Source organism: Agrilus planipennis, unplaced genomic scaffold (genome assembly GCF_000699045.2).
Source record: "Agrilus planipennis isolate EAB-ADULT unplaced genomic scaffold, Apla_2.0 scaffold355, whole genome shotgun sequence".
NCBI lineage: Eukaryota > Metazoa > Arthropoda > Insecta > Coleoptera > Buprestidae > Agrilus > Agrilus planipennis.
The window spans coordinates 74375-87312 of NW_020440754.1; the positions used below are offsets into that span (position 1 = coordinate 74375).

At 36.1% G+C, this 12938-nt stretch overlaps 1 protein-coding gene across 1 annotated transcript in view; it reads left to right on the forward strand.

The window, feature by feature from the left end:
* Positions 1-12815, forward strand: part of LOC108742768 (discoidin domain-containing receptor 2-like) — a 53110-nt gene extending 40295 nt beyond the window's left edge. Inside the window, exons 8-15 of the mRNA XM_025979889.1 lie at positions 1213-1388; positions 3675-4097; positions 6234-6371; positions 7838-8157; positions 8532-8624; positions 8696-8837; positions 9846-9995; positions 12650-12815. Coding sequence (XP_025835674.1) covers positions 1213-1388; positions 3675-4097; positions 6234-6371; positions 7838-8157; positions 8532-8624; positions 8696-8837; positions 9846-9995; positions 12650-12811 — 1604 coding nt within the window. The 3' untranslated portion in view covers positions 12812-12815. The remainder of the gene's footprint in view (positions 1-1212; positions 1389-3674; positions 4098-6233; positions 6372-7837; positions 8158-8531; positions 8625-8695; positions 8838-9845; positions 9996-12649) is intronic.
* Positions 12816-12938: the final 123 nt, after the last annotated feature.

The window sequence follows — 12938 nt, forward strand, 5'->3', positions numbered from 1 at the left end:
TCAACATCGACCAATCATAATATTCAACGATTTCGAAAACAACACCGGTTATAAAATCTTGAATAATCCCACTCAAAACAAAACCCCCCACTTACGCATATAGATATAAAGGGACATATCTTTTATGGTTATTTTTCTAAATTTTTCCATTTTTCTTTGCTCTCTTGTCATATTTTGCGACTGACGTCCTCTTTTGTTTCATTTTCTTGTCAGTAGATTTTCTTTTATTTTTGATGTAAATCCTGATAGGGTGGGAAAGGCGATGAAAACTGCGTATAGAGTTAGAGGGTAAATACTGTGAAGACCGATAATAATGTATTAAACAATTAATTCAGTTGTGTCTGTATTTTATTTGAAAAATCCATCTGCGTGCCTACCCTACCCAGCATAAACATATTATCCATTATTCATAACTCTAGTATCGTTTTTGAAAAGAAAGTTTCAGTAAATGTTTATACCTAAATGGTTAGTCACTTATTATCTTGTCATTGATATTAAACAGTCTAATTTAATTTCCAGGCATCACGCAACGAATAAATCAATTTTTCATTTACGTTTGAACGCAACGCTTTTCGGCAGCTCTTTTATTATATTTTTTTTTGGTCAATACCTTGAATTTTATTCTTCCTTTGTTAATACTTCATTCAGTTTATTCAGATTATCCAGCAAATAAAGAAACAACACAATTACCAAATGAATTTCTTTTGTTGATTTATGTTGGGGTTCTCTTTTGTTTCTCTTGTTTTTGTTGCCACTGTTTTTCTTGGCAGTGCTGAAGTTATTTCTTTAAAAAAACGTATCTCTTTCGAATGTTGATCTTGTTAAAGAAATATAATTTTCAGAATTCTCGTAAAAACTATACGAACGTAATTTGATATACTTGCCAGAAAATTGCTTTCAATTTCGTTCAGGTATCAGGGTTTTTTTAAAAACAAGATTGCTTCATCAAAAGGCCCTTAGTTACAGGAATAAATAAAATCTAATTTAGAATTTTACTTGTACCTATTTATTTTGTTGGTTTTCTCCTGGCAAAATGTAATGACACCCCAGACATTTGAGGAGATGAAATCTAGAAGTTTCGCAACAAAACTTCCAATATTTCATGCCTTTTTCAGAACAAGTTGGAGCGGTCGATATTAATCTCGGATCCCCAGAGCGAATTTACTTTCTCTACTTTTTGAAACATAAACTAAAACCGAAACGATTTTACAGTAACAGCACGCAAGAAGGAAGGTTCTTATACCGAGGTTGTAGTTGGAGTGCTAACGGCAATAATGCTTCTCCTTCTGGTTGTTTTTGTGGTCATTCTTCTAGTCAGCCGACGGCATAAGCTCCAAGGATCTCCTACGCTCTTAAGAAATCCTTTCGGGGTCACGCTCAACATGAAGGTAAAACTTTAAGCCAAAACGCGACTTTTACTTTGCAGTTTTAACTTACCGCATTATTACTAAACTTTATAGCCAACTTTTTATAAAAAACCGTTTAAAGTGACATTTTATTCGTTAGAACTTTTGCACAACATTTTTAGTAATCCATAATTAACCTCAACCATAAAATTACTTAAACGATGTGTCTATTTACCGGTACCGTACCGGTGATTGCGGTAGTTAAGAAGCTATTCGCTGGTAGTGTACCAGTAGCTAAGAAGCTATTCGCCGGTACTATACAGTGACTAAAAAGCTATTCGTTGCTATTGTGCCAGTCACTAAGAAGATATTCGCCAGCATTGTACCAGTAACTAAGAAGGTACTTTTAGGTGTTATATCGGTGATTAAGAAGCTATTCGCCGGTACTATACCAATGACTAAGAAGTTATTCGCCGATATTGTACCAGCGACTAAGAGAACATTTGCCGGCACTGTACCAGTGAATAAAGAGCTATTAACCGGTATTGTACCTGTAACTCGGAAGCTATTCGCCGGTACTGTACAGGTGATCAAGAAGCTATTCGCTGGTATTGTACCGACGACTGGAAAGAAACATTTTTTAATCACCAGTACAATACCGGCGAATATCTTCTTGATCACCGGTACAGTACCGGCGAATAGCTTCCTAGTCACTGGTACCATACCGGCTTATAGCTTCTTATTCGCCGTACAATACCGGCTAATATTTTCTTGATCACCGGTACAGTACCGGCGAATAGCTTCCTAGTCACTGGTACCATACCGGCTTATAGCTTCTTATTCGCCGTACAATACCGGCTAATATTTTCTTGATCACCGGTACAGTACCGGCGAATAGCTTCCTAGTTACTGGTACCATACCGGCTTATAGCTTCTTATTCGCCGTACATTACCGGCTAATATTTTCTTGATCACCGGTACAGTACCGGCGAATAGCTTCCTAGTCACTGGTACCATACCGGCTTATAGCTTCTTATTCGCCGTACAATAATGGCTAATATCTTCTTGATCACCGGTACAGCACCGGCGTATAGCTTCTTAGCCACCGGTACAGTACCGGTGAATAGCTCTTTAGTCAACGGTACGGTACCGGTGAATAGGCTTATCCTTACTTAAAAGGCAAGCATTGGAGTGAGTAATTACTTTAAAAATCCGTTTTATTTGGGATATCTTTGGTCATGAAAGAATTCACTGACTGAAATTGAACATATACAACGGGGCCGGCCATAGCGGTTATACATAAGTGACATTTCGGAAATGATTTATTTTAATAATAAATCAAACATTCTTCGTCTAGAAGGGCCGTGATATATTATCCTCACGTATTATGCCATACCTGCCGTTTGGCAAAAGCGTTTCAGAAAGTTATTATTTTTAATACGGTCATATATCTGCTTCAAGTGTTCGAAAGACGCTCATTTTCTTTCAGAAATGAAAACGTGCTCGCCTTTATCTTCATGGACTTTACCTCTCCAACAACACACAAAACAATAATCAGTGCTAAGTCTAGAACTTAACTTTAATATGAAACCAGATTTTTTAAAATTGAAGCCACACAATTCAATGGTGGCTTACTAAAATAAAGCCTACATATCTGAGCAAAAAAAATCACGAAATTCTTCAATAGATATCGACTTTTCTAACGCCAGTCAACAAAATTAAAAATTTTTATTTTAAACCCATTTGAGAGCCCTTTAAAACTGCTTTTAAACTGTGAATAATATTACGAAAGTAGATAAACTACGACAGTGTGTTCTCAATGTGACGTCAGGAATGGATACCTACTTACAAGGAAGAAAAATTTCACAAAACAAGTTACAGTTTCTGCTTTGCTCCCTCGGTAACGTTGAAACCATCCGAAACACGTTTCATTAAAAAACAAAAATAGTCCTATATAAAGCGAAACCGTTAGACAAACAGGAAGTTTTTGCAGCAAGCAACGCATTTAAAAATATGCCAGCAATTTTATCTCCGCCAGCGCAGCACCTCTAAATATTTTTCACACTCCAGCTATTTCTTCTGTTGTACAAATCATCCTTTTCGAAACAATCTAGATAATTCTGCTCGACAAATACTTCATGAAATAACTTCTTTCAAAATATTTATACAAAATATCACCGTCAGCGAAAATTTGCTTATAAATTATCAATAATATTTCACGAGTGTCTAATTGCAAAATCAGAGGAAGTTATTGAATATCAGGCAATTGACAACACCTAACGAAAATTAAGCACTAAATTGTCCCGTAATTTGCCCATTTGTTTACAGGGTCTCTTAATGAACTTTTCCTCGGCTAATAACACCGAAGGAAGCGACCATCCAACACCTTTGAGTCAAGGACCGCCGAGTCATCACAATTCAATACATTCAGCAAATTGTACCGATCAGTATCAGACGCCTTTAGTAAACTCGTATTTCTCAGACAAGATAGAAGTGATGAAGGATTTCACCACGATGCCAGAACCGGTTCTGTCATTGGAAACACCTCCACCCATGGACATGACCGAAGGATACTGGCAAGAAGGTCCTGTATACATCGAGGAATCACCTCCGCACTACCACAGCCTACAGGGGACTCCTAATGCTAGTCCCAAATCGAATCTTATCGATTTGGGGAGCTTCTTTCCAAAAGTCGATGGAAGTAAAACAACGAAGAAACGATATCACACGGCGCCACGTGAAAAACAAAGGGTGAGTTACAGATATTTCAACAAAAGAACGATAGACCGTCTGGTTTTTACACAGGGTGTTAAATAAATTGAATGGGCGAATTCAATGTCAAATAACTTATTGATTTTTAATCAAGCCTATCTTATATTATTTATCAATATCCGTGTCACATCAATGAGAGTATTGTTTTAATTGATTAAGTAGGTATCAATTGATGTACGATACGATTAGAAACCAATGAGTTTAACACACAACTTTCTTGGTAAGGTATTAATACCCCTGTGACAAGCAATAATGTATTAGTATTCGGAGACAGTTTGCATGGACTACGACAAACGAAGTAAAACAAAAATACTGGTATGCAAGGAAAAAAAGGTAGGGAAAGAGCGAATATAAAGATAGGAGACGAAATATTAGAAGTGGCTGATTTTAGGTAACTAGGAAGTTAGATAAGTCAGCACGGAAGGAGTAGTAGGGATACAAAGCAGAGGATAGCGCAGGGTCGAGTCGCCTTTAATAAAAAGAAGTCACTTCTATGCTCGCGAACGATTAATTTAGAAATTCGAAAAAGATTGTTAAAGGTCTGTTTGTAGTGCGGCGTTGTACGGGTGCGAAACATACACGGTGGGCGCGGCGGAAAAAAAAAGGTTAGAGGCGTTCGAAATGTGGTGTTACAGGCGAATGATGAGGATACCGTGGATAGAGAAGGTTAAAAATGAAGAGGTATTAGAAAGAATAGGAGAACAGAGGACTTTATGGAAGTCAATAAAAAATAGGCGAGATAGGTTGTAGGACATGTTTTCAGGCAAGAAGGTCCAGTAAGAGACATATTAGAGGCAGTTACAGGAGTTAAGAGAGGAAAGATAGACCTAGTGTTCTAGATTTAGGAGATTGTGAAGTTTAACTCACAATAGGAAGGAGTGGAAGTGCGTGACCAACCAGTCTTAGGACTGACGACATTATCATGGTGATGATGACGACAAATGAAGTCATGATTACACTGTAATCGAGTGTACGAGTAGCCAATAGAATTTAAGCACAAGATTCCCTATCCTCTGTACCTACAGCCTCCTCCTCTGTACCTACAACCTCCCCCTTGTAGTTTATACTCTGTCCCTGTATTATTCCGTAGTCTGTGGCAATTTGTCGTTGGCAAAAACAATGGCACAAGGCAGATGTGATATCGAAGTTTACTTCACTGCTTTAACAATTTTATTTGCTTCAAGTAGCCTACTACTACGACTACCAGTAAGCATTACTTCTCTAGGACGTAGACGACTGGCACGACGGCGACGTTTCGAACCGGAATATAAATTGAATATTACAATTTTTGTTTGCCGATTTGCACACGCGGCCGACTGCATTCTGCCGATAGCGAATTTGTATTTGCAAAGCAAGCTATCGGCTGCTTTTACATTTTACATACACCCTAATGTTTATTGGTAGTCGTGTTCGAGAGATGGAGCATTGAAATACGTGAAACAAATGTTTCTTTATATTCACATATTTTCAGCTTTTACGTAAAAAGTCGACCTTTGTCGATATATTCACCATTTTATACTTCGTTTACTTTCTGTAGCGATGTGACCTACAGTTTGACCGGCGCAAAGTAGAAAAGAACAGCACTGGGCCAGAAAAGGAAGGAGACAACTCTCGGCCAAACTCTCAACCGGTGAGGAGCGTATAATCCGTACAGTACTGCACGGAAAAAATGACCGTTTTATCCACTACAATTGCATTGCTCAAATGTGCTGTTATTGGTACCATTTACTACTGAAAATATCAACGAGATGTTTATTTATATTTAAAGACATATTAAAGGCCTTAACGCTTGTTTTCGACTCGCAATACTATTCATGATTGAACAAAACTTTTGGCAGGTACTCTATGAAAAAGTATGTTTAATGAATAAGAGTCGAGAGTATAATGAGCTTTTTTCTTCCTACCTACGATTTGCCATCGCGCATCCATGACATTGGAAGGGGCACTTCGCTAGAGAAAGTAAATGAAGTATAGTTTACTGTTAAATTAGCAAAAAATTTGATGAAATATTTCACAGTAAACATTGTTGAATGTAGCGACACGTAATGAGCTATTTCGAAGTAATTTACTCACATATATTTCGTAAGGACGAACATATTTTGTTGGAATTTTCAGATCCTGCCACCTGTGGTATGCTGGAACATAGCTCCAAGCATGGGCCATAAATATTGCTGTAAGGAAGAAGAACTTATTCCGATTCCAAGATACTGTCTTAAACCCTTGGAGAAAATAGGGTCGTGTCATGCAGGAGAAGTACGTTATTTGTTACAAATTTATTGCCTATTCACATTTCAATCCTTTTTCTTAATTTAAACTAGATAAGTAGACCTCAAAACGAAAATAAATACTAAGACAATAGGTGTACTTTACATGAAAATTATCGAAAATAATGTATCTATAAAAACCTTATGCAAACATACATTTAATTCACAAATAGGTGCAGAAAAAGCGAGACAGTTTTCCGAAGCAGTGCGCAGAACCACCTTGTGCGGCCCAGTTAAGTAACCCGAGCAAAAAAATGTTCAGTCTTTCAGAGTCTCTGAAAGTGAGACTCGAGTCTCCATCTTTCACCGAGTCTCTCTGGTGTCGCTGAGAGAGACTATCGAGAGACTGACAAAAAAACTGTTTAGCGTCTGTAAACGAGAGACTTGAGTCGCTCATAGAGAGATTCTCATTTCGTATCCAGTCTCTGAACGAGAGACTCGAATCTCTCAATAAGTGGTGTCTCGATAGACATGGTTAAAATTTTCTAAGTTCAACATACTTCAGAGATCCCAGTCTTTCTACGAGAGACTCGAGTCTCTCAATTTTTCAGTTTTATTAATTCAGTCTCTCTGTGAGAGACTCGAATCACTGAATTAACAATTTTATCGTTCGAGTCTCTCATACAGAGACTGTGAGAGATCCATAAGAACACCTAGGCAATAACTGAGGGACTGTGAAAGACTGTGAGAGACGCTTTCAGAGACAATATTTTTGTCTAGGGAATGTAGGTTGTGGGAAGTACCATGACGAACTCGGCCAGAGCCCTGTATTCAGTATATTAACCTAACCAGAAAAACACTGGAAATTTTACCATTGAATCATTAATCGCGAGTTAATGGTTATCCAAAACCCTCCAAAACCTATTCATAAAACAACTTGATCGATTTAGTAAAATTGGAACTAACAACAAGGTACCATGTACAGTTTTATTCATCGTCATGGTATATTTGTTATTTGCAGCCTCGCAAGTTTGTACGCTAATGATTTCCTCGACGGTAGACATGCGTTACATGCAAATAATGTTGGGGCACGGAAAAGCTATAGCCGCTGTATCTCCGTGTGCATTAGGACATCTAGATAACACGGACGTTGTTGATTATCATTCACGATAGGGCCCTGGAGTAACTATACGTTAGGAACGTACCTAATCTAAATTAATACTGTAATTAATGCAATACTACCGAGACCACCTATTGGTTATAACAAACATTACATTTTGGACAAAACTAATTCCGCAGGAAGCGGTAGGTTGCAATTGTTTAAAGGGGATTCTCATCATGGTCTCAAGTGTTAGAAATTAGACTCGTTGGGAGTTTTCTCAATTTTCAAAAATTTATTTCAAAATTGAACTCCATAGCTATCTGCACACCAAATTAGAATTATTAGAATACAACATCACAGAAAATGTAAAGAACTATAAGTAGAATTGTTTTGGAATCTTACTGACCTTTCAGATAAGACTGTGCGAGACTGAAAGACTAGAAGACATAATTGCCGGTGTTGGGCGTTTAGTGGTCGTCCGAACGCCATCCCCTGTGGAAACCAACAGGGTGAAAAACAACGTAGTAACAGCGTCAATAGAATCATTACGAGAACTTCGATTTCTCGCTGGTTTGACAGATCCCAGCCTTTGTAGGGTGTTGGGGGTCTGTACAGCAGAACAACCCCCTTGGACTATAATCGAATATGGCGATATGGGGGACCTTGCCGAATATTTACAATTTATTATTAAGAAAAGTGGAAGTACGAGATGCTCTAGCACCAATCCGTTAAGGTAATAAGTTGTTGTTGTTACTAGTGGCAAAGTGTCATTATTTGGATTTTTATTCGATTAATTAAACCGATCGTAAGATCCAAATAAAAACGCCTAAAAGGGTTCGATAATCGAATGATAATAATTAAACGAAACAATAATTAACCTCTTTCACAATTTATTGTGTTATTGCACAATGTTCTTATTTATTAATTAAAATATCACAGGAAGAACAGTTCTTCCATCTTTGTAAACTATAAGCATCAGAACATCGGATGTTGAATATAAATTCCGCTCGTATTTCATTATTAGCCTCGTTACAAGCATTAGAAAAACGTAAAAGTCTAGATAACATCAAGTATAACTCTTAACCGCCGTTTTCGCTACTGTTCCAGCATCGGCTGTTTAATTTTTATGGCCACTCAAATAGCCTGGGGAATGAGGTATTTGGAATCGAAGCACGTCGTTCATAAAGACTTAGCTGCAAGGTAAACTGCACCGAAATGCTCCTTTTGAACCGGCGGTTCTCTATTATAAATCTCTTGCCTTTTTCCTTCAGGAACTGTTTAGTAGGACGAGGCTACGTCGTGAAAATAGCCGACGTTGCCATGTGCAAACCGCAATACAAAAAAGACTATGCAGAAATCGGGGGTCGACCTCCCGCACCCATCAGATGGCTTCCGTGGGAAAGCATCCTCCTGGTAAGTCAACTTAGTTACTAAATATTTCAGTTCCAATATAGAAATTTGACGCGTCTCTAAAAGGCCGTTCGTGAAAAATTGAAAAATGATTTTCCTCACGCTTTTCAAACATTCGAAAACTTAAACGTCAACAGAAAAAAATGCTTGAATAATTTGAAGTCTGTGGTTAATTTGGAACTGTTAATTAAACGTTTTCTATGTTGGAGGATCCAAGTCTTACGTTGTTCAGTTCAAATTTTATTCATTTGTACTCGCGACTTTGATTTGAAAAGGTTTTCTTTAATTTCCATTTCTAATTCGTACTTTCTCATTTCCAAGGCTCAAGCTGGCTTTAATTTAAATTAAAATCTACCGGACGAGATTGGATTTTACACTTAGTTAAAATGCTCTTTGTTTACATTTTATGCATTTTCTATCTGGAACGACGCAAGCTACAAATGAACTAAATTTTCCTTATTTTTTGTTTTTCTTTTCCCCCTGGAATAAAAACAAACTACTCTGCTTTTTAAGCAAAAAACAAAGAAGAAATGGGTCACTATAGGAAGTAAATAAACCAAAACAAACTTATAACTACTACATCAAAATAAAAGATGGCGTTTGCACTTACATATCGACACGCTATAGAAGTTATATCACTTGACTTTGACCATTGGCAGTTGCGCGCGCAGTTTCCGTTGCATGACCAGCGAAACTTCCGTCGCAATCTGCGGCGCAAATTGGGTTGCATACTCTCCAAAATAGGTTTTTGTAAGTGTTTTTACAGCCAGAAGGCAAAGTGATTTTAGTAAATAAAAAGCAAACATAGGTACATTGTACAAAGATGTTTGTGCTATTCCGAATCTTTTACAGTCCAATGTACCTATAATGGTGTCTATCACTCCATTACGCTTTCAGAACAAAAAGTACTTAAGAAAACAGAAACGCTCTGCCAATTCGTCCGAGAGAGTAAATTGTCGTGGAAGGAATGCAAATTCAATTTGAAATATTTCCTTTTTTATTAATTCACAGGATCGATACCTTTGCTCAAGCAGCGTGTGGGCGTTTGCAGTGACGCTTTGGGAAATATTACATTATGCTTGCGAGAAACCATTCCACCATTTGACTAACGAGCTAGTTATTCAGAACGCCGAGCACATGTATTACGGTGGAGAACTTCAGGTAAGTAAATATGGCGCGGAATGTTAAAATGTACACCTTGTACCCACTAGTACATATGCATGCGATAAGTACCTAAGTAAAGACATACTTGCTGAACTTTTTATCAATGGAAAATCACGAATGCTCAAGATCGGTAAATTTGGAAATTCAAAACGATTATTAATGGGGTGTATGTTTGGAGCATGGTTTAGTGTGGCTGTTACACTGCGGAAAATGAGAAAGTCAGAACTTAAGAGGTATGAAAATGAGAAGGAATACAGAAGGATGACACATTTTCAGACATGAAGAACCGGTTAGATGCATATTAAAAGCAAAAACATGTGTTAAGAGGGGTGGAGGTAGACCTATGTTTAATTACCGTAACTCCAAAACCCTCAAACCATCTCTTTGCTGGGATTGTGGCTCAAATGGGTGTACGTACAATAGTTGGGACATTCTAAAATGACATGTTCACAAACAGCAAGCAGCTAGTAAAGTTAGTATCACACTAGAAAAAACAGTCGCGAACATTTACAGATCGAATCTTATTTCATGAACTGTATAAAATGTATCTTACAAATTTCAGTTAGAAATTAATGCGACTTTTATATGCTTTATATGAATTTGGTGTTAAAGTATTTTTGTTCATATTCATTTATAGATATTAAAAAATTACAGAACATATAGAAAATTAAGCTTTTTCGGTCAGTAATTGTGCTAATAGAAACCACCCTACGATAAAATTTAATAAATCACCCCCCCTCCCACTTCTAGGCACCTACAATATTGTTTTTCTAATATCTTCATTCAAACTGAAAACAGTAGATCGTAAGTATATTCAATTAGAAAACAAAGCCACAATATCTAAAATAACCAATTTTTTGCGACTAATTAAAATATCAAATCCTTTTCATGTCGATGTTTCGCATTATTTCCAGAAAGTTCTTTCTGAAATATTGTAGGTATCTTCTTTCCTAAATATTTTAATAATCTAACTATAATACTAATAATAAAATTCAAAACTCTTCCTACTTATTTTTATACAGNAAAGACAAAAACAAAAGATTAAATGCAAAAACGATTTTGCTGTCCTGATTCAGGCCTAGAGTAGCTCCTAACGTTTCGCTACCACGAGTGGTAAGCTTCTTCAAAAGTCCTTCCATCTTTGACTGTATTCTACATCCAGCATCACAGATGGAAGAATCTCTGAAGAAGTTCGCCGTTCGTCCTAGTGAAACGTTAGGAAGCAACCGACGACGTCCTTTAGTCCCCGATCAGGATAGCTCTAGTTCACCAACTGACCGCCAAAGCCATTACCAAAATGATTGTTAGTTACTTAATTACCCAAACAAAAATTTAACAGTTTACTGAACAATTATTATTATATTAAAAACCTACAAAAGCACAATATACTTACGCCAATAATTGTTTGTATTAATTTATGAAACAATATGGGCAATTTTTCTTTTAAAATAAGAAAACAGCGATCATTAATTTATTTTGTGCAAAACTTTTCTTAACAGTTCTGGTATATCGATATGTGCAATTAGTTCGTCGCGAACATTTACAGATCGAATCTTATTTCATGAACTGTATAAAATGTATTTTAGTCAGAAATTAATGCAACTTTTATATGGGTTCAAATTCATATAAAGTATTTTTATTCATATTAATTTGTAGATAATAAAAAATTACAGAACATGTACAAAATAAAGTTTTTTAGGTCAATAGTTGTGCCAATAGAAACCACCCTGCGATAAAATTTAATAAATCACCCCCCTCCCACTTATAGGCACCTACAAGATTAATTTTCTAATATCTTTATTCAATCGGAAAACAGTAGATCGTAAGTGTATTCAATTAAAAAACAAAGCCACAATATTGAGAATAACCAATTTTTGCGACTAATTAAAATATCAAACCCTTTTCATGTCGATGTCTCGCATTATTTCCAGAAAGTTCTTTCTGAAATATTGTAGGTATTTTCTTTGCTAAATATTTTAATAATGTAACTAAAATACCAACAATAAAATTCAAGACTCTTGTTAATTATTTTTATACAGATTATATTGATACTTTTTAATTCATTGTCGAAATCCTGCTTCATCTTCCTCCATATTATGTGTAATACTTATACATACATATATACGGAATGAAAAACTTACATGCATTTTCTTTCCGTAAAAGAATTCTCAGCCAATCTGGTCGCAACTTCAAATGACAGAGCACTAAACGTACGATAATTTTCGTAATTATTGTAATCAAAGTCTAATTAAAACACCCCGGTCGCGATTAAATTAGGTACGCGTGAAACACGTGAAAACACGAATTATTAAGACAATGTATTTATATGAATAGTAGTAATGTATGAATACCGAATCGTAAGGTCGATTATCTCCGAATATTCACGATTTATGTTCACAAACAACAAATGGCTAGTAAAGTTCGTATCACACTAGGCAAAACAATCGCGAACATACAACAGTAAAAATTATCGACAATTATATTTTTGAAAAAAGAATAATGAGCGTTTTGTACAAGATAACGAACAAATAAATAATATTAAATTAGAGAAAAAATAACACGTTGTGTCAGGATGACAATATTTTTGAACAATTTTAAATAATGACCTACTTATTGTAATTGCGTAATAATTGTTTATTATTGTGTTTCAGGTACTTCTAAATAAACCTACAATTTGTCCATCGGAACTTTACGAACTTATGTGCCAGTGCTGGAGAAGGGAGAACACATCAAGGCCTACTTTCAAGCAAATTCACCTTTTCCTTAAACACATGAATAAAGATTTTGTACCTTCAGATCTAATTGTGTCATAGTATTAACAAAACGATTTCGAAAACTTAATTTAAAGTTAAAAATATATAGTTGTAAGTTAAAAAAGATACTATTACTGTAAATAGCTGTATATTTTATTTATTTTTACAACTCATGGTTTAGTGTGGC